The sequence below is a fragment of the Ctenocephalides felis genome, unplaced genomic scaffold (assembly GCF_003426905.1).
Source record: "Ctenocephalides felis isolate EL2017-DRISC unplaced genomic scaffold, ASM342690v1 CF-g0.4_SCAFFOLD_01886, whole genome shotgun sequence".
NCBI classification, from domain to species: Eukaryota; Metazoa; Arthropoda; class Insecta; order Siphonaptera; family Pulicidae; genus Ctenocephalides; species Ctenocephalides felis.
In genome coordinates this window covers 56,353,247-56,378,867 of record NW_020538040.1, presented here as the reverse complement: position 1 = coordinate 56,378,867, position 25,621 = coordinate 56,353,247, and the positions used below count along the sequence as shown (strand labels likewise).

Here is a 25,621-nt window from a genome sequence, read left to right as displayed (position 1 = left end):
TTTTTAATGATTCTATAATATTTATTTTATCTTTAAGGGATAACACCACACTTTAAAAATATAATATGCACGTCAAAACAGAGAATGTATTATTGTATATATGCCCATCAGAATATGCAAGTTCCGACGCGATTATGTCCGGATAATCGCGAATCCGTATAACCGAAGTCCGGATAATCGAGGTTCTACTGTAATATAAGTGAATGTATGTTGCGTCATAAAAAGTATCGTATATGACAAAATGTGTGATGCGCCAAAAACTATGAAATGAAATTGTAATAGTTAGAAAGTTGTATTTTGCAGGTTTAGTATAGGTCATTGCCTTCATGGGCGAAAAAACAGATAAGTGATCCAACGGAAATCACGAATACAGATAATTCAACATCACGAGCGCCGGAACCGCCGCGCGGAAGGTGGGCGCAACGCGTTGATAACTTCGCTGCTTCGCAGTTCGATACCACTATTACCGCGTATTCAGGTAAAATTTGCTTTGCTTACATATAATATCTATATTTCATTCTAAACATTTGGAATTTATAATGATATCACTATATATAAGAATCACTTATATTTTTAGAAAGTCGCTTGGACTCGGACGGATCTAAAGACAGCTCATTAGATAGTGGAACTGAAGTAAAATCCTACAAAAATGTTAACGAAACACTTTCTATACACCAGGTAAAATATAAATTGCTCAGAATGATGATAACTCTTGATTCTGATCTTTAAAAAATTATTATTTTTGTAGAGTATGCAACATGCTACTGCATCCAGAGGAGCTGAAAGAGGAAAACATACTGATGACTCATCATTGGGAAGTCTCAGATTAGAGGTAATTAGTGATTGATCAACTGTATTAATCATATCACATTTGTGTTATTTTATTTTTCTCTCGATTTTCAGGATTTGGAATCAACTGAACATGATGGTGATGTAGAAGATTATTCAGATGGCGAACGAACAAGTTCTGACCATATCACAATGTATTATCCTGAGAATTCAGACACACCAACGTAAGCATAATTAGAATAAAATATATATCTAAATCAATAACTGGGATTTACCTGATTATTTGAATACCTTCTTATTATTTGCAGTGATTTCACCGTGAACGCAATGGACGTGGAAGAGCTCCGCAAATCCCAAAGGCGGCACAAGCAAGCCAAAAAAGCTGCCGCCGGTGGTAATGGATCATCAAGTCTCACGCTGAAACTTAATCAGGACCTGGTTGCCTCCGGTGCTTCCGTGTCGGGAAGTCAGGATTCAGATGATGACGATGACGATGCATCAACTCCGAGCGGGGATAACGCCGATCGCAGCCTGGCATCGACTCTTGGTGGAAGTACGGAAAGCTTAAATGCAGCTACGGGCGGTAAAGGCTTTTTGCAAACGGCACTCGATGGACCTGCCAGCAAAGCCGTTGAAGGTAAGGGGAAGAGTAATACAAAAATGAACTAATATGTTATTTTGAGAAATTTAGAAGTTATTTTAATCGAGTTTGATTATTGATATACCTTTGTGGTGAAGTTCCATTTTTATGATGGTTGTTTAAGGTTTTTGTTGTTAATATTGCATAATGCAGCTGAGAAAATTTTAGTAAATTGTTTTTAAAAAATGCATAATTATCAAGATTAATTAGAATTATTTATATTTTGGAAATATGAAGTATTATAGTGGATATAGACGACGCTCTTAGTGAAAGTGTTAACATAAAATAGCTGTAAGTGGAATTCTGTCTTAAGGCAATTAAGGCAAATTGCTGGTACTTCCTGTACCAAATATTATTATTTTTTTAAGAACGATTAACATTTTTTAAAAAAAAATTACTTCGAAAAAATAAGATTTTTGAGAAACTATAAATTGGACAAAAAATTACTTTTTTTTTGAAAAAAAAAATTAAAAAAAAAAAATTAAAAAAAAAATTAAAAAAAATTTTTTTTTTGAAAAAATAATATTTTCTTTATTTTGACATATTTTGGAAGATCTAAACTTTTTTTCAAAGCAATCGTACTGCTTTAACTGCATAGAGACAAAATATAAAGCGCGTAAGCGCCGCATCGCTGTCTAACGGATAAACATTGGTACGGAACCCATAGGAATGTAAACAAAATTTATACTTATTGTTAAAATCTCTATAAAATATCTGATAATTTGATGTGCATATGTCTAATGATCATTTTGACCGCCAAATGGCATTTTTTTACTTTTTTTGTTAGATCTCCGAAACCGCTAGACCTGCCCTTATGAAAATTTGATCAATTCTTCATCTTGTCAATACAAGTAAAATGTTTTTTGAATTATTAAAATCGGACGCTCCGTTCTCCTAAAAACTGTGTTACCGTTTTTGGCACTTTTTACCCCATATCTTCGGAACGGCTAGACCTGCTTTCGCCAAAAACTAATCAGCACGTCTCCTTATCAATACGAATCGAATGTTTTTTGAATATTCAAATTGCTTCATCCGTTTTCCCGAAATCGTCGACGAAAATTTGTATCCGCACATTCATACATACACGCACACACACACACATACATCCATTTTTTCTAAGGTATGCCAAAATATTCAGAAACCTCTGAAACGTAAAGATATATAAAAATTTACATTTTCAATTTTTTTGCGATTACTATAACTTACTCTACGGGAAGTTAATACTAATATTTACATATTATATATTATATATTATATATTTATATATATTATATATATATGTATATATACATATATATATATATATATATATACATATTATATCTTTATATATTATATATAATATATTTTATATATTACTATAACTTATAAATTATAATTATAAATATTGAATTTAAATGTTATTAATATTTGTTTATAATTATTTCCTGGTAGTTCAAGGGAATTATTATTATGGTTATTCTAGAGAAGAATGAACTTATTTTAATTATAAGTATTTATAAACCGTTTTATTTGTTTCTTTACAGGTAAGACAAAGAGTTACAGTTCGAAATACCTGTTGAATACGTCAGGTGGCAGTAACACGAGCCCGTCGAACGACAACCGGAACGCGTCGGTGATACAGGCGGCCAGGCAGAACAAACCTGAGACGAAACGGGAGGAGCTCGAAAGGAGGATCGAAGAAACTAAAAGGACACTCCAGAGCGTGAGTTAATAATATTTATTTAAATCCGAATTTAAATGCGACCATGAAATTTTTATAAGAGCGTTCGTTATATATACGAGGTGTGTTCAAAAAGTACCCGGAATTTTTAAATTTCGCGGGTCTGGAGTGTCTGATTGTCAAATTTTTTTTTTATTGTGTTGGTATACATGCCCCTAAAGTATGATGAAATTTTCAGCTATATTCACTGTTTACTTTGTCTGTGGTAGTCGCTAAGGTTCGACGTGTTTTTCTGAGCTCGGCGATTTTTACAATGGAAGAATTGAAAAGTCAAAGAATTTGTATTAAATTTTGCGTAAAAAATGAAATAAAGTGTTGCAAAGTGCAAAAATTCACCAGATATGGCTCCGTGTGACTTTTTCCTATTCCCAAAGTTGAAGAGACCCATGAAAGGACGGCGGTTTTCCTCGATTGAAGAAATAAAGGCCGAATCGCTGAGAGTGCTCAAGGACATATCAAAAAGTGAATATCAAGGGTGCTTCGAAAATTGGAAAAAACGCTGGCATAAGTGTATTATATCTGGGAAGGACTACTTTGAAGGGGACCACATTAATGTAGACGAATAAATAAATATTTTTTTGAAAAAACGAAAATTCCGGGTACTTTTTGAACAGACCTCGTACATAATAAAAATAAATACACACGTTGTCCCATGTCCCATGTTCTCCGAAAAACAATTTGCAGTTTTTCTAATCAAATATATTAGATGTGAATGTAGATTTCTACAAAATATTATTTACTGACTGAATTATTCTTATTAATAATTTGCGCAATACAATTTTAAAGTACAAGCTTTGAAAACAAATGTTATAGTGAGCATTTGAATTTATTATAAATGTTATTCAAATTACATTCTACTATTCTACAGCACGATGTGAAGCAGTATAAAATCAAATTTTATATATTTTATATAAAACATATGAAGAAAAATATTGAATGACAATTAATTATATAATAATACAATAATAATATATTGAATGACAATTAGCTATATAATAATACAGTTACAATAAAACGAAAATTAGTATGTAATGAAGTATACTCCAAAATAATACCCTCTTAACAAAATGAATGCGTCAAATAAAATAAATTTTTTATTATTTTTACCATACTTTTAATATAATATGGCATAATCAATTATCGAGAACAGGAATCCGGGGTTGAGCAGTGTGTTAATCAATCATGTTCTTACCACAAGTGTAAATAATTTGCCAATTATTTATTAATCTGTGTTAACAACATTAATTTTGTTTGTTTTATATTGTGTTTCCTATATTAACATAAACATTATATTTCACTGTTATTTACATAACATTACACTTAATATTGTTATAATTTGATACTATTCAAATTTTCCAAATTTATAATGATCTTTGAACCGTTATCATATTTCAATTAGCGCATTAGAAAGTATTTCAATATAACATTACAAACGAGTTCAATGAAAGTGCAACTTGAATCAAAATTTATCACAAAACATTATATTTTAGGACCCCATCGACAAAAGAATATCCCGAATTAAATTCTCGGAGGTGAGAAGCATCGTAGTGTTTTTATTTGAAATGAATTGGCCTCAAATAACACCTAATCAAATATTTTGCAAAATTTAATATTGGTTGCTGCTGAATGTTAACACAAATATTGTTGCTTTTTAATAAATATATTTAATATTTAATACTATCATAAAGTTGTTATAATTGAATGAATTTATTAATCAAAAAAAGTACAATTTCTGTTTCATAAATTAATGCTGGCTGATGAAATGATAGTATTACATATACATATATAAAACAACTATTGTTATTTTATCTCACATTCTATTTAGATTCAAAATCAACTGTAAATTTATTTCATCAATTAAAATATACTTTGTTTATATTGTTTATATTTAACAATTCAGTACCGGTTGCCTTAATACTCAATGCTCAGGTTTGGGAGAAGTTTATATTATTATTTAATATTATAATATTTATTCATACTGATAAAGGTTTTATATGATTTATAAAAATATGATTTAAATAACTTTATTACTAAAATAAAACACATTATATATTAATTTCATCACCATAGTCTGGCACAGTACAAACAATAAATTTATTGGTCATTTATAAAGTATCATCTTAGTTATTGTTAACGCATGTATTAAGTGGTTGCACATTTGTGCAATTTAAATTTTAAGTTTTAATGAAATATGTTCTGTAATTAATTTACAAGTGACCAGTCAACAACTTTTTAAATTTGGAAATAAAAACGTAATTTTAAAACATTAGTAAGTATGTATTCAAAAAGCTTTGATGATAATAAAAAATACAGAAATCCAACAAAAATACAGAAATCCAATATATTGCTTACTTAACGTTTTATTAATATTTCAAATTTTAAAAAAGGTAGCTTTATACGATAAAATCTAAATATTTTTAGATCAAAATATCTTTAGTATAATCGTGCAATATGCAAATTGTGTTTTGGTTAGCGATAATTTGATCATGATCATTGATTTATATCGTATAAACATACCGCATTTTTAATACTTGCTAATAAATTGCTATTAATTAAATATAAAAAAATTGTACCTACTAAATTTTGTTTAAATTAATTTAAGTTTATAATGACGCAAGAATTAATTTAGAATTTCGTTTCGTTTAGGTTGGCTATCGATCCAGTTTAAAATCAAGTCAATCAATATCTGATCTTAGCCGAAGTGGTAGTGTAACACCTTCAAGAATAAATAGGCAACAGAATTCCGGTAAGTAGTTTTACAATAGGTATCATTATATTTTTTGTGCTTTATTTATAGAAATCACATTTATTCACAATATTTCACGGGTGGTTGGGTAACAGAATGCTGGTATTCTTGGGTTTTGTATTTCAATAAATGGTATGAAATTGTTATTGGTATATTATAACATATTCATTGATTTCAATTTTATTCAAGTTTAATTTAACTTTTTTAAAAGTTTTTCACAATATGGATTAAAACCGTACGTCAACTTTGCTACTTTCAATGATCAAGTTTTATAGTTTACCTATGAAAATAAAGTAAATAATTGGTTTACAAGCGGATAATTCTAATTTATAGCAGCATAATTTGATGATGCGAATATCACAAATTTACAATAATTAGTATTAATTTCTGTATTTCTTTCTTCTGATGTAATTTTACTAACTGCAACGTTTTAGTAAATTATCATTAATATATTACAGGTAGGAAAAGTCTTCATGCTAGGACTAACTTAACACTTAACGATATGAATGCTCATCCTAGTTATTGTACTAACTCAAATACTAACAAATCTTCTAATAATACAAGGCCATATAGTTTAGAATTAAGTAAGAGAACCGATCAATTAAATCAGCCAAATCGATCGAATCATCACCATAGCGTTTTGAAACAGTACAAAAGTTGTCCGGTGTCTCCAGTTTCGGAAGAAATTTATTGGGGTCAGTTGCAATATGCCCGCAACAATGCCGGCATTACTTATTCTGAGAATAAACGATATTCGTGCCCAGTCGATTCAAATTACGCGAAAAATTTTATGGTAGCCATACATAAGGATACAGAAAAAATGATCGCTGAGATTACCCAAAAGTATGGCGATTTGGATGATTACGATCCGAAATCTTCTGTAATAGGAAAAAGCCAAACATGTGATAATTTTGTAACCAAAGGTTGTGATATGCCTCGTGAGCATAATTTTTTATCAGATGACGATTCGAATTTTTCTTCTGACTCTCTCGAAGATTGCAGCTTAGATTTAGATGTTCCGAAGAAAAATAAAAAATACACCAAAACAGTGTGCCACAAACATAATAAAACGAAGCAGCCTCGAAGATGTGTTTCGAATTATGAAATATCAACTGACAATAATTTGCCCGTAGTCAATTATGAATTGATAGATACTTTAGATAGCAACCAATTTGCGAGAAAACCTAAAAGTTTTACTCTTCCTAAAAACATGCCTTCAAATCTTGACATGTACGATACTGATAATTACAAATCGAACATGGGATCACAAGAATCTGTGCAAAGCGATAATAATTATTTGTCAGAAGCATGCAATAGAAATATACGTAAAGGCCTAGAAACCACATCTTGTTATAATTTAAATGATATCAACTACACGAATTATCAACGTTATAGTAGTGCTAGTTTTTTCCTTAGTCGAAGCAAAGTGTGTTCTACTAGAAGTCAAGAATCGTTCTTGTCTGATGAATTTCTATCTGACAACGATGATCAATATTCTAAAACCAATTGTAATAGTCTAGAAAGTATTTTAAGTGACGATGTTGATGGTATGAAGAGTGCGCCCTTGGAAAGATTATTTGGTTACAATCAAAAGTGCAAGACTGATTATCAGCCACAAGCAAAGTCATTTACCGATAGCAGTTATTTGCCTAGCAATAGAGGATTTGATTGCTCTGGTTCTAAATCTTATGGTAGCAGTCCGAATACGTCTTATTTTGAACATTATATGACCACCAAAAAACGTTCAGATTCGGAATTCAGAAGCATTTTTTCTACCAATCCAGGAGACGGACTTTTAAAATTTGCCACGGATGAGGCTGGTTCTAGCGATCAATATTATGAACAAGAACGTAGGCGTCAAAACGAAGATATACCAACCTTACAAAGTAAATCTGCACAATATAACACGGTGAGTAGAAGTTTGAGAAAAGATTATGATGATCAGAAGTATAAATATATGAGCGAAATGGAAGGATGTGATATCCAAAAGCCGCAAATAAGTAGACCAAAGCCAATTCCTAAAGCTTGCTGTTTTGAAATTCATATGAATGATAGTAGTAGAATAAACAAACAACCCTTTACTGAAACGCACGGAGATAATGTTAACAATATAATGTCGAATTTGGATACAGGCACAAAGTCTAGCAAGTTTTTCGAAAATCTTGCAAAGTTCGAAAAGAGCACAAAAATTTTGGAAAGACTCGCGGCTAAGAATGCCCACCGTGAGAAATGCGGCAAGAAATATTGCGAAAATTTCCATAATAATAAAAAGATGGATCTTAATTTGACAATGGACTTTGTAGCTCATAAACCACCGAAGCCGGTAAGAAGAACTTCTTCAGTTAAAGGAAGAACCAGAACCAAATACAGAGCCTGGGATAGATACAGTTATATACCTATTGAGAAAGTTGATAAGAATAAGGATACAGACGAGAAAGCTGATATCAGTGAAGAAAAATCGTTCCATGTTTTTGTTAAGGAAAGAGATTTGCTGGAGAATAAAAGTAGTACCGTTGAAATGGATAGTCTAGATTACTCAAGTTCAACTATGAAGCACGATTTTTGTTTGGATTCCTTGGAAAGTGATTTAAATGTTCCGGAGAAAGACAATAATTGCTCTCCGACAAAAAAGAACGACGTAAAACAAAACGTAGTCCAAGACGTTCAGGAGCCAGAAACTTCATACGCCAGTGGAAGTAGTTTTAATTTTGTTGACTCTAATATCACCCGTGTCATTGAAGTTGATAAACAGCATAAAGCAAAATACATAAACAATGACGAATTGATCAAGTTTCGAGATATTGAAAGAAAAATTGAAATAATTAATAAGTTAGTCGAAATGGAAGAACGTAAATTGGAACAGGAGAAATATTTAAAAGAACAACGTATGCGTCCTATTGTTGTGCAAAAAGGACAAAGTTTGGTAAAGAGTATATCTCAAAATTTTGAAAAACTTTTCAGCGAACAATCTACTTCCACTTTTCCTTCGAAGCCAAAACGTTCCGCAGAACCAGAGCAATCTAATAAAATAAAGCGAAATCTCAGTTTGCCAAATGTATTAGCTGAAACGAAATTAACTGTATCAAAACCAGAACGTAAGGAACTCGAAGAAAATATTCCAGATCCAAAAAACTTATCAGTTAAATCTCCTGATACATTTAAAGGTTCGATCTTAAATCATGTGGATAGCATGTTAGATTTGTTTCATAGATAAACGTTTTCTTGCGATTTTTTTCATTTCGATTTGTTAATGTTCTTTTGATTATGTAATAGACGACATGCCAAAATTACATAATTGTATAGTACTAGTGTAATAATATTTTATTTCGCTATATATTTGAGTTTTTATGTATTTAGTTCGGAGAACAAATGCTCTAAAAAAAATTGGACATTTCGGTGTTGCTTTCTAGTTGCTTCGTTGTCTGATGAAAAATGGGTCGAAAGAGCGATTTGCGTTGCAATACAGTCGTGACATGTGATGATATGTTATTTTATATTGAAAAATGATCGAGACTAATTTATATTTTGTCTTATTTTGTTAGAAGTATAATACGAGTAGTGAATTGCACGCGATCACTGTTTCACAAGCCATTTTTCTCATCCGATAATTTTTACATTGCATGCGGAAGGGCTATTGCTTCTAAATATATTATAGATGTATTTATATTTTGAACTTATTATGTTTTCAATAACTAATTGCTATATTTACCACATATTTTAGTATGCATGTAATAGCATTGCTCATGTCATAGATAGTGCAGTACACTGATATCGATGTGATTTACTTAATTTGTAAATTCATACTCCATGTAAAATATTTATGTTGTTTTAGAATATAATTGATGACATTATGATAATTTGTTTGTATGCTCTGCGATATTTTTCATTACACTTCTTGACTTATACATATAATCAAAATAAATATAATTTTATAATACTATGAAATGTTGCATAAATGCATGAGACTTGATATTTACTTATTCAGATTAAACATTACAATTATGAATTCGATAAAAAAAACTTTGATTTAATTGACATCGTCATGATTAATTTTCAGTTGCTTGGTTTGCGCCTCCTTCTAGCGAAGGATTAAGAAAAGCTTGTTCTTTAAGTGATCTTTCTAGTCCTACACAATCCAAGAAAAATATTGGTGGTAAGTTTGATGAAATGAATTTGATTAAATATGATCATTACTTTTAATAATTCTTAAGTCTTAATATTAAATAAAAATTACAATAATATGCAATTCACTGCAATAACTTTCTATAATATTAACGTTTTTCATAAAATTACTCATCTTAGATTCATTGACTGTTGTGTTGTGTTAGTCTTTTAATTAAGTAGAAACTATAATAACATATTTATTAAAGAAAAATGCAACTAATTATAAAAACCATTTTGTCCGTGGCATATAAGGTAAGGGCATACTCAGATACCAATTTATTTGAAGACAAGATGAATCATTTGGTCCTCTTTGGGACATCAGCACATAACGTATGAGTCCAAAGGAACAAAGTCATATATCACTACTAACCATAGTCAGGTTCAAAATGTGAAAAGAGGGTTTTGCAATAAACGCAAGTCTCTTTTTACAGGTGGATTCTTTAGTATGTTTGTAGAAGTAGTTAGAGTAGAAATTAAAAGCCTTTGACAGGGTTCAATTTTCTTTTTTCTTGGCCTTAAATTAACTATCTTGCAGTGCTTGCGATATAGTACTATGTATAAATTCATTATTTTAAAGAGAAAAAATTACAAATAACTATGAGTAAATCACTCTTATAATAAACTTTTGAAGGTGAGATACATGTTTGAGCTGATTACTGCGACCTGACTGTGAATATGACAATGACGCTCAACATCTGACAGCATTGTTTTTATTGCTTTCTTCATATTAAATTATTTTGTCCATAAACACTAGTTTGTTTGTATTTTCCCTATCTGATTGAACAAATAGCACCTATTTTATTATGTTTCACCTACACTATCGTTTAAAATACGTTTATTATTAAAGTTTCAGGCAAAATGCAGAGCAAGCCACAACCCGTTCCCAGAAAATTATCGTTGCCAAAACAAAGTGCCAAAAATGGCATGGGTCAGAGAAGTGTGTCTACTGGTGTACTTAACCAGGTATAATTTTTATTAATCTTTCAAATTGTAATAAATTTTGTATATAATCTTATCGTATAGATTGCATGATAAACACATAATATTTGTGTGGTGTCATTTCTTTATTTGTATTTAAAATTTAAAAATAATTAAAAATGTAATCTTCAATGTTTTCACTTATATTAGAGTTTATCACAATATCATTACTTTGCTGTTACAATCAATCAATTCTTATATTTGTTTATATATTACAGAGCGATTCCGAATCCGATATGAACAATTTAGTTAGTAAACGTTTAGGAGGTTTGATGCGACCTACTATCAGTTCCCAAAATAAAACAAATAACGGAAATTTAGGAAATAAAAACCAGAGTTTGTCGGCCAACAAGTTCTCCAAATCAAGTAAAACGGGAAGCGCTAATAGACGGCGGATGCAGAACTCTTACAGTAGCGGTAAGTTTTATTGGTTTTTAAATCAGGAATAAAAGGAATATTGAGTTATTTTTAGTTTATTTCACCGAGTTGTTTAGTTCTTTTATTTTGTGCACACTTACATTATATATAGTATCATTGTCTGCTTATAATGATCATTGCTATTCGTGTCAGAAAAATGCTCAGTGATAAATAAATTATTAGTTAAATTGTTCAATTATTAACTTAAGTTTTCTAAATGTCTAGTGAATCTAACTACAATTGGCAACGAAGATTCAAGCTCAGAAGAAATTGGCAGCGGTAACAGTAACTCGAAGCCGGCAGTACCGCCAAGGCCTAGATCAATTTCAATCGATCACTCGCGGAGAATGGGTGCGTAAAATAACATATTCATAATGTATATTGATATTGCTTTAGAAAAAATAAACTAATTCAAAATTGTCCAGGTCGCAGCGGTAGCGATAGGGAATCTTCATCCTCGGGACGATCGAGAGAAGTGACGAGTCGCCTGACCGGAGGCGGCAATGGGACCGCTCTCTCGCACGATAAACACGTCCACTATGAAGACCAACAGTCCGCCAAACTCCCGCCCAGTCCATTGGATCTTCCATGTAAAGATACTGATACCATCGATATTACAAATGCAGAATGTAAGTATTTGTTTTTAATCCTTCGGGTCCGATCAATGAGATTGAACTTCATTGAAGGTCATTCATTTCCTGGTTTCCCTTACTTTTCAACTCAAGATGAAGAGTTGACGCTGGTTAGGAGGTTACAATCCTGAAATTGTTTTTATATAAATAATAATATAATATACATATTATCACATTTTGTCAACTTGTTGAAAATTTTGAAAAGGGATTTTAATTTATTAAAAGAGAAATGCTCGAATGCTTTTTTTCAGCTCCTTTTATTTCAGAAGCGAAGATTGAGCAGCTACTATGAATATTATAAAATTTCTTTACTTTATGTATTAATTATGAACAAGAGCCTGAAATAATATTTATTATCACTGATTACGGCTTACGAGAAAATAAATAAATACATTTGTAGGGAAAGTATGGACAAAATGATATGGTGTTATGTTTTTTAATAATAATTGTTTATTTAATGATATTATAAAAAGTTTCAAACGTTTTTAGTTATCTACAGTTAGATTCTTTGACTACCAGTAACATAGTCTTTCAATTAAGTATGAACAATAATAGCATATTTATTTGGGAAAAATGTAATTATTAGGATAAAATTTATATATAAGGTTACGAATAAATTGTTTTGTTCTCTTTGGGATATCAGTACTGCATACAGCATGATTTCAAAGGGAATAAATAATTCTTTGTGTCCATCTTGAAAAGAGGTCTTCACAATAAATGCAAGTCTCTTTTTTTCACCAAATAAATAACAATAAATAAGTTTCTAGAAAGCATGAGAAAACCACCCTCAAATTAAATTTTTGAAGGCGTGATACATGTTTGAACCGGAACTGCGACAACACTCTGACAATGACGCTCAACATCTGACAGGATTTTGATTATGGCGTTCTTAACGTTATACATTCACAGAAACGTTACTAAAACTAGCCAACTTTCAAATAAGGCGACTATGTGATTTTATCCATATATATTTTTATGCTTGTATGTCCTCTATTATTGTCAAAGATGAGATGAATTCCAGTAAATGGATCCTTGTCTGTATTTAAAATGAAAATTGTGCCACATAACCATAGTCCAATATTTATTGACTTTTCTTGCAATTATATATTTTATTTTATTTTGCAGTGTCAGCAACAGTGTGCAAGCAGTTGGCAGATCAGCTGACAAAGACTGCGGAGAATGTTGTTCAGTTGTACAAACGTTTATCAGTTAATGATGGAGGAGCTGCAAATGGTGATATATCAGGTGAAACAATGCTTAAAGGCTTAGAAGAAGCCATGAAAGAAACACAGCGCAAGTTCCAAATGGCTACTTTAGATGGTGAATTACTCGACAATGTATGTAATAAATCTGAGAAATTTCTGGACAATTCTTTACAAAAAACAGTAAATGGTAACAATGATAATGATAAATCTATGAACATTAACTCCATATTCAATCAAAACATTGAACTAGATAGAATGCAGAATTTATTAACAAACAATGATTCTCTGGGAAATAATTCCGTAATGGTTCATATGATGCAACAATATTCTGATATGCTTCTTAGTGTAATGCAACAGAAAGTAGCGGGTACTCAGAAAAAGGCATGAGAATAATAATGTGCAGCATGTTTCTCTAAAGAACACATGCATAGTTTTAATCACTCTTCAGGTATTTTACCAAGGTTATGTGTTATTTTATTGTTGTAGTGATATCTTAAGGAAATGTAAATCATATTTTTAACACTGCTAATATATTCGATAAAAGAAATGTATTTCTTACACATATCCATATTAATGTTAATACTCCTAACAACCCACTGCTATTAGAAATATAGTTTTGATATTTCTCAATTTAGCAACCTATTAAACTTTTATATCAAACAATTTTAAACACAAATATTATAGCAATCAGTTTTAAAAATGTCACATTGTAGAATTTAGAATATTTTTAATGAAAAAAATCCATACATGCTGACTTAGATTTATTTTTAATTTCAATAAATCTTAAGTCTTTTCCATAGAATTTAATATTAGAGTAGAAAATGACTGAACTTTAAAAATCATTCCATTTAGTCGAAAATCACAATATAGCATACGTCATTGAATCGTCGAAAATGTTATACATAAATGTTTGTGTAGGTATATTTTTGTATTTTTACAATACATAGTCACAAAATTTAAATTAAAATTTACAAATTAGTAACATTTTTCTACATCAAATTACAATTCATAATTCTTTAATTCAAATTTAGTTTGATTTAGGATTTTGAAATGTATCCAACGAACATTGTACATACTATTTTATATGTGTTCACATAATTAAATAATTATTATTGTCGTAACAATTTCATGAATTGATGTAATAACTTCTTGTTGGGTGTGAATTGTGGCAGAAATACATATAATGCTTTTCTTGAAGCATCGGTTCTAACTTTATTTGAAACATCATATGTAGTAAGTACAAAATTCATTACATTAATTAATTTTTCAATAAATTAATTTTAACTTAGGATCGCTCGAAACTATGATTCTAATAATTATTACATATTAAATTAAGGTAGTCATACTGTAAATTACATTTTTATTCATAGTTAATGTAAAACATTTGTATAAATATTTAATTATATTAAATTTTTAATTGTTTAATGTTTAATTGTTGAGTAGTTTATATGAGTAACTTTTGTATATTTGTGTCCTCGAATTATATTATTTGATGTAGATATTAAATATATAAATAAATGAAATATAAAATTTGTGATGTATTTCATAACCATAATATATAACTATAATTCAACAATAACAAATTGATGTCAATTTATATAAAAATATGGGATCTATCTTATTATTTAATTTTAACCTAGAATATATCACAATTGTTGTCAATGACAATGCATGCATCAAGTATTGAGCGATACATTTATATTATGCACATTATTTCTAATCGCAATTTTATTGATAGCGTTTATTGCAGAACTCTGAATTCCGAGTGGTGTGATGGAATTCAATTCAGTGACAGGACCTGTGAAAGTAAATATTTTAAGATCTAGTTTAACACTTAGCATTTAACATATGTTTCAGAAATGATCTTGCCAGAAATGAAGGATGGCGGCACTGCTAGTGTACAGTTTTTATGAGTCAATAACATTTTTTTTAATTCAGCACATTCAGACTTCAAAGTAGTGTTTTCCTGTTCCAGTTGGTGATTTCTTCGAATCAGTTCTCTTATTTGCTCTCTTTTTTTCACCCTAGGAAAAAGGTATTAAGAAATAGTAGGTCATTTATAACTTAGTCGCTACTATACTATACTTACCTCCAACGAGACGCTGCTGCTCTGTTGCGCTCAAGAAATTGTTTACGCTGGAGGTCATCATTTTTTGATTTTTGGGTTTTATCATTATTAGTGTTTACTTTTTGAGGTACTTCAACTTTTGTTTTCTCTTTTTTCTGAACATCTTTCACTTTCGATGTTTTTACTTTACTTTTAATTGGTGACTTTTTATCATTAAGTGGCCGCTTGAGTTCTGAAACATGTTTAGGTAAGATATTTCGAAGACCACTAATGCCAAATGTGGATGAATCATTTGTTGCAACAACTGAAGACACCGATGGAACACTGGTTATTGCACTGGCAGTATTCAGTAGAGAGGTATTCACTACAGATTGTTGTGTATTCTTAAGAATTGATGCCTTAAGTTGTTTTTTTACATTTGAAATATCATTAGTTGGTTTGTGATTTTGTAAAGCTATGCTATTATTGGCTATAAGTTGCTCAGCAACTTCCTCACTTATATGTATTTGTTCTAATACTGGAAGCAATACACTATTACCACTAGATAAATTAATAACATGATTAACTTTTGGAATTTGTGGAGTTTCTTTGGAAACAACATTGTTGTCTGCCAGAAGAACAAGTTGGCTATTATTGAGGTCTTTCAAATTACTGTCTGGAGCAATAGTCGTATTGTCACTTAACGAAGATTGCTTAATTGTGTTCAATCTTTTATCATCAGGTACATTTGTTGAGACAGACTTCAATGATGAACTATCAGCTGAAGTACTTGGCTGTTGTGCACTTTGATTTGTTTGACTATTTGTAGATGATTGTTCATCTATCATCAAAAATGAATTTTCACCAGCATTATTGAAATTTGGAAAAATATGAGGCGTGTGTAAAGTATCATCGTTCAAGGCATTTGAACTAGGTGTGGCAAGATAAACTGGTCCACCATTTTTATTTTGTTCAACAGCTCTTCGAAATGTTTCTTCAAAAGGATTAACATTTTGCAAATCTTGAAAGAGACCTACCTCATCGCAGTTTCTTATGAAGCGTGTGGGAGTTGGAGTTTGATCAGCTAATTAAAAAAAAATGCATAAGTAGTAGATAAATTCGTTGTAATAAAAATAATCATTATGTACGTCAACCTACTATTAAATAAATTAGCTTTCAAAGGCCCTAGATTTAGAACCATTTCATGTCTTTTTTCATGCGCTACCAATTGGTCTTCACAAGTGAATGTCATAGTACAGCCGTCGTTCTTACAAGAAAACTCTTGTGTTGTCGTTTCCATTGGCCTATAATAATTTAATATTAATCCATAATAAATCCTAAAAACTCAAAACTATTTCGCATCAGGATTTTATCTGAGGCATTGCTTAAAATGTTATAAAAGTATTTTACAAATAAGATATGTATTGTTTGAAAGGTGCATGGTAAAATTGATTACAAAAATTTTATTATTATTTGTTTATGAAAATTTCGAGTTCCACTCGCCATAAACAATCTTTCCAACTGGAATAACATTCTGACAACCGTGAAGCACATCGTATTCTGACATTTCTGACACGAATCCAACGTCTGACACTGACAGTGAGAAACGTCACAACTAGGGTTTGAATCTTAATCGTGTCAATTGGTGTCAAATTAGAAAAAATATTATGAATTTTGGTTGTTGTCATTGGAATCTTATATCAAAAACAAAATTTTGGTTTATTATTAACTTTCCGAAGGAGAAGTTTATGTTTTCATAAAAAAATCCGATTCGCTAATTTTATGCTTTCTCAACGTTTCAAGCCATTCTGAATCGAATGAGACCAAATATGGAAAAAGTATGTGTGTGTGTGTGTGAAATTTTTTGCCGTAAATCGACGTTTTCTCAAAAACGGCTGGACCGATTTCAAAAATTTAAAAGCCATTCGATGTATCTTGATGAGGACTATTGTTTGTCAGTTCTGTGCAACGTTCTGTGAAAAAATCGTCCACGTTTTATTCGCAATTCTGAATCGATTTTGAAAATTCAAAAACCGTTCGGAAGATATTGGTTGGGAATCGTGCTGATTAGTTTTTGAAAGAGATCGACCGGGCCGTTTTCTTGTAGTAAAGTGTTAAAAAAGATTAAGCTTATTTTTATGGTACTTTTTTGGCGATATATATCATGGTCTTATAGAGCTTACTGAAATATTACGGCCTTACGACAAGCAGTTTAATTTCAAAAATTCATCAAAGTTTGAAAAAATGAGTATCGTAGTTTTATTGAGGTTTGTTAAAATTAAAATTAGACGATTTACTTGGCATAACGGTAAAGTACTTGGTCTTAATAACCATACTAAATCATTAAAGTCCCACGAAAACTGGTTCATTCATAAAAATTATTGATTTTTGAAAATTACTTTTAGAAATACTCGTTCGTTTTCAAGTATGTGTAATAAATCCTTTCGAAATACTTTTAATCACTCGAGTGATTAAAAATCACTGAAGATCATAAATTAATTTATATTTTATTGATTAATTTTACACTAATCGGGAAGTTCTTGTAACTTGCCTCAAGAAAAAATACCAATACCAACTAGTTTATATTATAGTTGAGAAATTAAATGAATTTATATTTCAATACTCATTTAATCATTCAAAGTGATGAAAAACGCCTATTATTCAGATTGTTCATACTTCGCGTTTTGTTTTACTTTACTGTATTTATTAAATTAAATATAATTAAATTATAATCATTTTCAAGTATGTATTTAAAATAAATGAAATAAAAGGTGTGATATGTATTTTATATGTATATAATAAATATATACATATGTTTTATATCTGTTTGAAACTATTAGTAGACGCCCAGATATCCTAGATGGCGACACCTATTGAAATTGACCAATGCTCTCTCATGTTCTTCTCTTTTATTAAACGTCAAAGTTAGTTATACCATGGTTCTCTTCGGTTGATTTTGATCACATATTGTCATTTGAGTAAATTAAATAAATTCTTACAAAAAAAAAACACGTATATTATACTATTCGGATTCTGTGTGCATTTATTAATAAAAGTTCTCAAGATAGTGTCCATTCGTTAAATAAGCAAAAAGGTAAGATGTCAATTCAACATGTATGCTTTGTTAGGTTATGTATAAAAGTTTTCGATGTGCATTTATAATTGTAAATATATATTTTCGTGTCGTATGAACTAATCAGATTATTTGATATCTACTTTATTAATTATATTATGTTATAAAATATAACAATGAGTGTATATATATTTATACATATAATCATAGAATCATTTATGTCTTGGATGATTGGTAATGATTATATATATTAGCAAAATGTGTGAATTATTTACCTTTCATCCAGGTGAGCAAAAACTGGATATATTCCGTCATCTGTAACTACAATGTGACTTAATTTCATAATTTACTTGTAGCAAAATTGGGTTTGTATATTTTTTCTACTTAAATTTTCAAGTTGTAAACTTTCTTCTTGTCCAATAGAATTCAATATAAATTAACATTTAACTGTTAGAAATATAGGAACGTCGAATTTAGATTTATTTATATTTTTTGTCAAATTATATTTCAATTACCAATGGATGTTAACCACTAAACACTCTTTCACAAAATGAAATCCTTTACAAGTTATAATATCAAGAGCTTCAAGTATCAAGGTGCTTTGTAAGAATTATCGAAATTTGATCCTTATTATGTGAGAAACTCTTATATAATTGGTTTGGTACCAGGTACCAGTGCCATATTGTTTTAATTATTTACAAATATGTAACATGATAGGTTGAAACATATATCATTTGAAATATATTTTATGAATTTGCCATTCTGGCTGGGACAGGGCCTGAGCATTTTGTGACATGCTATGGTACATAGGTTGTTTTTTAATATTTTTTTTAAATCTTACTATATTACTTACCCTGTTTTTGTTCGAGAATTTTGTTCTGCAAAGTCTCATTATCAGAGCTGATACTTATTAGTATCAAAAAGTCTTTATTAGTAGCTTGAGCTCCCCCGGGGATTAGTGGTTAGAGTTATGGCTTTGAATCGGAAGTTATAGCTTTTCGATACCCGCCGCGAACAGCTTCACTATTTCAGAAATTGTAATAATTGAAATTCGTCATATAGAAATATGATAATAGTCCAGTCATTTAAGCTTAAATTAGATAAGAATCTTGGAATTCGAGATACCCAGCTGTAAGCCTGCAAATACTTGTATATTGACATTTAAAAGTTGTCTCAAAAACCTACATATAGTACGTACACCCTACCATATGTAGGTTTTGAGACAACTTTTTATGGTGTCAATATACAAGTATTTACAGACTTACAGCTGGAATCTCTAATTCCGAGGTGAACTTACTACAACCCCAATGAATGGACTATAACTTTTTAGGTTGCCATCTATAAAACCGACCGTTAGTTAAGTCAAATTATCACAACATCTTATAGGACTTTTAACTTCTGATCTGTTAAGATCTGATCGCTAATCAAATAATATAAAAGAATAATAATATTATTTCCATATTATGAAAAGCAATACCTTTATTCATAATTCTTGGTATTTTGGGACTTTTTTGTCGATTAGTGGTTAATGAGTTTTGTAAAATCCCATAACAGAAGTTACCTGTTCAGTATCCACCTTGGACAGTCTGATGTCAAGCAGTAGTGACATCGATTTTCACTTGGAAATATAGATAGCATATGTTTCGAAGCGAAAATAGCTCATGGGGACATTGCTGCAATAACTCATTTAGAAATGCGACTATGGTTGGTGGTCTAATGGCGTTCAATATTAAAAAGTAGTTTGTATTGATATTTTGTCTTGAGGCAAGTTACATGAACTTCCCGATATGTGTAAATAATTAACTTAATCAATAAAAAATAAGTTAATTTATGAGTGATTAAAAGTATTCTGAGTGATTTTATTACACATAATTGAAAACGAACAAATACGTTAAGTTGGAGTATTTTCTAAAAGTAAATTTTCAAAAATCAACCATTTTTATAATTGAACCAGTTTCCGTAGGACTTCAATGGTTTAGTATGTTCGTTAAGACCAAGTACTCTATCGTCATATCAAGTAAATCGTCTAATTCTAATTTTAACAGACGTCAAAAAAACTACTCATTTTCTCAAACTTTGATGAATTTTCAAAATTAAACTACTTGTCGTAAGGCCGTAATATTTCGAGTTCTATAAGACCTTGATATATATTACCAAAAAAAGTTCCATAAAAATCGGCTTAAATTTTGTTTTCAACAGTTAATTACAAGAAAACGGCTCGGTAGATTTTGACCTAAAACTAATCAGTATCATTCCCAACTAATATCTTTTGAACAGTTTTTGATTCTTTAAAATCGATTCGGTAGTATGAGCTTAAATGTGGACGAAATGTTTTAAACTTTTTTTCAAATTATAAAGGAACGACTCGCACAAAACCGACAAACGATAGTCCTCATCGAGATATATCAAATGGCTTTTAAATTTCTGAAATCGGTTCAGGCGTTTTGGAGCAAGCGCCGTTGAAAGGTCTAATTTTAACAAATGCCAAAAAAACGATACCAATTTTTGCAAACTTGACGAATTTTTAAAGTTAAACGAGTTGTCGTAGGGCCGTAATATTTTAGTAGGATCTATAAGACTATGGTATCTACCATCAAATAAATAATAATAATAATCGTCGAAAAATTTTTTTAACACTTTATTACAAGAAAACGGCCCGGCCGATCTCTACCGAAAACTAATCAGCACGATTCCCAAACAATACCTTTCGAACGGTTTTTGAATTTTCAAAATCGATTTAGAATTGCGGGCTAAAACGTGGACGAAAAATTTTTCACTTTTTTGCTATTTATAAAGTAATGACTTGGCCGATCGTCGCACAAAACTGATAAACGATGTCCTCATCGAGATACATCGTATGGCTTTTAAATTTATGAAATCGGTCCAGTCGTTTTTTGAGAAAACGTCGATTCACGGCAAAAAATCTGTTCACATACACGAACACACAGACAAACGTATATTTTTTCCGAACTGCATTCTTATACAAGCTTGATGGTTTTTGGATTATTAATAATTTTTTTTTTCTATCGTTTATGACAAATGTAATGATTTCCAATAATTCTGCAGATGATCAGATTATTATTTAGCACTACATTGTTAGCTATTATTATATGTATATGAGCACATTGAAAAAAAAGTCATGCAAAAGTTATTATGAAATTGTAATTATAAAATTGTTTTGCTGAAATTGACCAACAATCAAAATGGAAAATCTACATTACATTGTGGAAACATTATTCATTATTTAGCACATGGTATATTTGTCGTATCACGATGGTGATGATTTTCGGGTATATTAACTATCCTTATGCTTGTATTTAATCTATCTGCATTTTATATTTATTAGGTATAAAATATAATAAAAGAGAATAGGTGCTCTGATTATATGTTACGGTTAGTGCCAATAGAGTTTTAAAATCTTAGAGATATGTACTATTCTACGTATTTACAACTTAATTAGTTAACTGAATGACTTAAATATTTATGAAATGACTTTATTCAATTGTTGTTATAAAATGCTTATTTAAGATAATAAAGTAGACAATGGTGTTTTAGTGCGACTTACCTACGTATTTCATGAATTGGCTTTATATAGAACTTTACCTTTAGAAGTTTTATATTTAGAAAATTAAATTTGCACACATATTTTCAAACTTTTTTGTATATAACGAAATTATATTTTTTTTTAAAAATTACCTAATTAACATATCTATTATCTATTATATCTAATTAACATATAATAATTTTCACAGAAAATATATTAACATCTACAGCATAGTTTGCATATTATATTTATTAATATCTATATTATACTTATTAATATTTAATTTACATCGTTGTTTGAAAGACAATGTAAAAAATAATGGAATATTTTTTATCGTATTGTTTTTATTACGAAAGATATTCATCAATGAGCTACCAAAGCAAATTCCATTTTATACAATGGCGTAAACTTGTTTAATAAAACATGTTGATAAACGTCGACAATAATATTGTATGTTAGTTGTTTTGATTTAAGCTCACAATACTGCGTTTCAAAATCACTTGTTTCAAATTATTTGATTACATTCTTGTGTTATACATAATGTTGATGCATTTGTGAACTCTAAAATTCGAATGTAATAATATTTTTATTGATCACCTAAATCATTTTCTTCCAGCTCTTCTATGCTTCTCTGATACATATTCCGTAATTTCAAATATAAAAGAAGCATTATGCCAGACGATTTTCTCATTGACAAAGTTCAATACAACTTTATATCTTGCAGCTGGCAGAAAAAAAGCTGGCAACTTCTCTTCTTCGACGTGCACCTTTGCGTAATAATTTCCCTGAATATATATTATATAATTGAAATAAATTACAATTTATTTATTGAGTACCTACATTTTTTTAAGTGTATACAATAACCGTTGTAGCAACTCTATTTTTTTCTATAACAAGATTTACAATTGCACTTGAGGACATTTATAAATATAATGATAAGGACATATGATGATGAAATTACGTAGCAGTTCATTTAGATAAAACTTTCTAACTGAAACTGATTCCTTGTTCTAAAATTAATTTAATGAATAAGTAGTAGTTATTTGCGTTTATTTTAGTATAGAGTGTGAAAATACTTTTTTCAAAACTAGGTATTAAATTTAGGATTTTTAATAGTTTCAAAATATTATAGTAAAACATGCAATCGGGATAAGTACCAATGAGCCCTATAATGGCAGAATAGATTTATGAATTTTCCTCATAAATTACGTTGAATATACTTACTGTTTTGATGGGACAAGATGTAGGCATTTGATTTGACCCAAAAACTAATTGGTGGATAGGTTTCTTTAATTGTCTAATCATTTTATCGACAAATCCTGTTTCCTTTGTTCGTGGATCTTTTAATAAGAAATCACAATAACTAGCTTTTATAGGTGGCAAGAAGTCTTTATATTGATTGCTCATGTATTGGTACATATTTACATGCGCCTGTGTGAATTCAAAATTTAATTAGTATATGTAATATTGTATAGTTAATTTTATATACCAAATAATATTTTTATATCTTTTTATGCAAGTTTTTCATAAATGAAATAAAAAAATAATTATATAGAATAATATTTTGGAGCGGTGATATATTAAATTTGATCTTTTTTGAAGTGGACATTATTAGCATTTTTTATCATAATTATTAGACTTGTTCATGAATCAGTTGCATTCTATTGCAAACATATATATTTTGCATACATATTGTTTTTTTTGCTTTATTGCTATATATATTTTAAAGAACTTCACCCAAACTTTTAGAGAAATGCCTGGGCATACCAGTCTGATGCAAGAAATTTCAATTAGACTCACTTCATTTGTTGTGAAACGAAAATTACCTGTTTGTATCTAATTGATAATATCATCATTAATCAACAATTTATTTTTATCTTCCGATTTTATATCATTATTATAAATTAAAAATCTTTTGAAACACCATTAGGTATATTCTAACACGGAAAAGCACGGATTGATTATTACAATGTCAGCAGCAAATGTCTTACCCTCCGAACGAATTGTACGAATTTGCAATTCTAAAAACATATAAATAAAGAGGTTTATGTCTTTTCAGATTTTGTAATTCTTAGCCATTAACTTATATTTACCATTATATTATCCACTTCCTTCACTTGAGTGAAATTCACATTCCAATATGAATATGTTCTATTGAGTTTCTTTGTATCGAATGCATGAATTATCATATAATCTGTATTCCAATACTCTGCCTTAATTGCCAGAAAATTAAACCTGTAGTTTGTCTGAAAATAAACCGACATAGGTATTTATGGCTAAGGGTTCATAGATCTACATAGTAACATTAGGTCTTACAATTTTTCAAATAATTTGAATTTTCACATATAAATATTTTGGATATGAATACATATCATCTTTAACAATTCAACTATTTTCTTGAAAATTTAAATAATAAGTGAATGTGTCTTGTAGTCTTCGTTCCACTTGGTTTATAGATATTAGTTACTACCTTACCGTAATTTCATAGGATGATGTTTTAATATGGTTATGCAAATATTAATGTAAATATAAACTGAAGGAATGGCTCTAAAGTCCAAAATAATTTTTATTATAAAGTTATAATTTAAATTATTATTATTTATAATACATACCCAGCATTGTGTTTCATATATTATATACGTCAGTACAATTATTTTGAATAATATTCGTTTCATTTTCTGTTAAAAATACTAATCCTAAATATTATTATATACCAACTGTAATGTTCTGTTAATATTTTGAAATAACTTATCATTTTACATTATTAGTTGTATCATTTTTATACATATAGTATTTTTTGCGATGACTTGCTATATTCTTTCTTATTATTTCTGTTAACCATTTGTTTATCAGTATGTAGATCTATATAATTATAGGAAATTGGCTCTAAACCAATATCGTTGAGTTTCATTGTTACAATTATTGGAAACAACTCAATAGGATGTTAATCTGTGTATGATTAGAGTTTGTTTTAGCTCTAACCCTTTCGAGCCACCCAAATATTTGTTGCACTGTTCAAACATTACCAGTAGAATTGTATTTAATAAATGAAAATTAAAATTTTCACTTCTAAATAACTAATAACGATAATAACGTGTTCGAATTTTCCATAGTTAACTCACAATTAGAGTGATATATCTTGAAGCAAAAGTACTGGATGTTTTCTATAGGTGAAACTCGTACACACAGGTCGTCGATAGGAAACGCTCGTAGCAAAAGCGTTTAAATGAGTTTATTTGCAGAATTTTAGGTCACGATCATAAATTTTTGAATTTTATTAGTATTAACTAACCTGATTTCCCTGTTGTAAGAGTAAGAGTATTATATAATAAATTTATTTTTGCATTATTGTTTATGATCATCGTTTTTGCCCTCTGAATTCAAAATGAGACCATGATGAATGTTGGTACCGGAAAGTTCCGGCCGTTTGTGGAATAAAACAACATACAATTTTTTTTCTTGCGTCAATTAACTTCATTGAATATAACAATTATCATTATTATTAATGATCTTTGGTCAATTTGTATATCCCATTTGCAAAAAATGTTTCATCTTTAGATGTGAATAATTGAACCAGTGCTTGTTTGACATCTTCTTCATTCTTGAATTTTTAGCTTGTTAAAAACTTTGTTAGGACAAAAAAAGTAATAATCAGAGGGTGCA

General features: G+C 29.6%; 2 protein-coding genes across 2 annotated transcripts in view; one reads left to right on the top strand and one right to left on the bottom strand.

Moving 5' to 3' along the window:
- Positions 1–25,621, top strand: part of LOC113377482 (mitogen-activated protein kinase-binding protein 1) — a 235,081-nt gene that overhangs the window by 131,898 nt on the left and 77,562 nt on the right. The gene's annotated exons all lie outside the window — the stretch shown is intronic.
- LOC113377483 (cyclic AMP-responsive element-binding protein 5-like) lies at positions 14,909–16,860 on the bottom strand. Its single transcript, XM_026617825.1, has 4 exons — positions 16,500–16,860; positions 15,384–16,425; positions 15,164–15,318; positions 14,909–15,092 (listed from the first exon to the last, which is right to left on the bottom strand). The coding sequence occupies exons 1-4, from the start codon at positions 16,639–16,641 to the stop codon at positions 14,971–14,973; spliced, it is 1,461 nt and encodes a 486-aa protein (XP_026473610.1). The 5' UTR covers positions 16,642–16,860; the 3' UTR covers positions 14,909–14,970.

Coding starts and splice junctions, on each gene's coding strand:
- LOC113377483 (XM_026617825.1), bottom strand. CDS start 16,641: ATGGAAACGACAACACAAGAGTTTTCTTGTAAGAACGACGGCTGTACT. Junction 15,319..15,383: donor GCAGCAGCGTCTCGTTGGAG/GTAAGTATAGTA, acceptor CCTTTTTCCTAG/GGTGAAAAAAAGAGAGCAAA. Junction 15,093..15,163: donor GCCGCCATCCTTCATTTCTG/GCAAGATCATTT, acceptor TTACTTTCACAG/GTCCTGTCACTGAATTGAAT.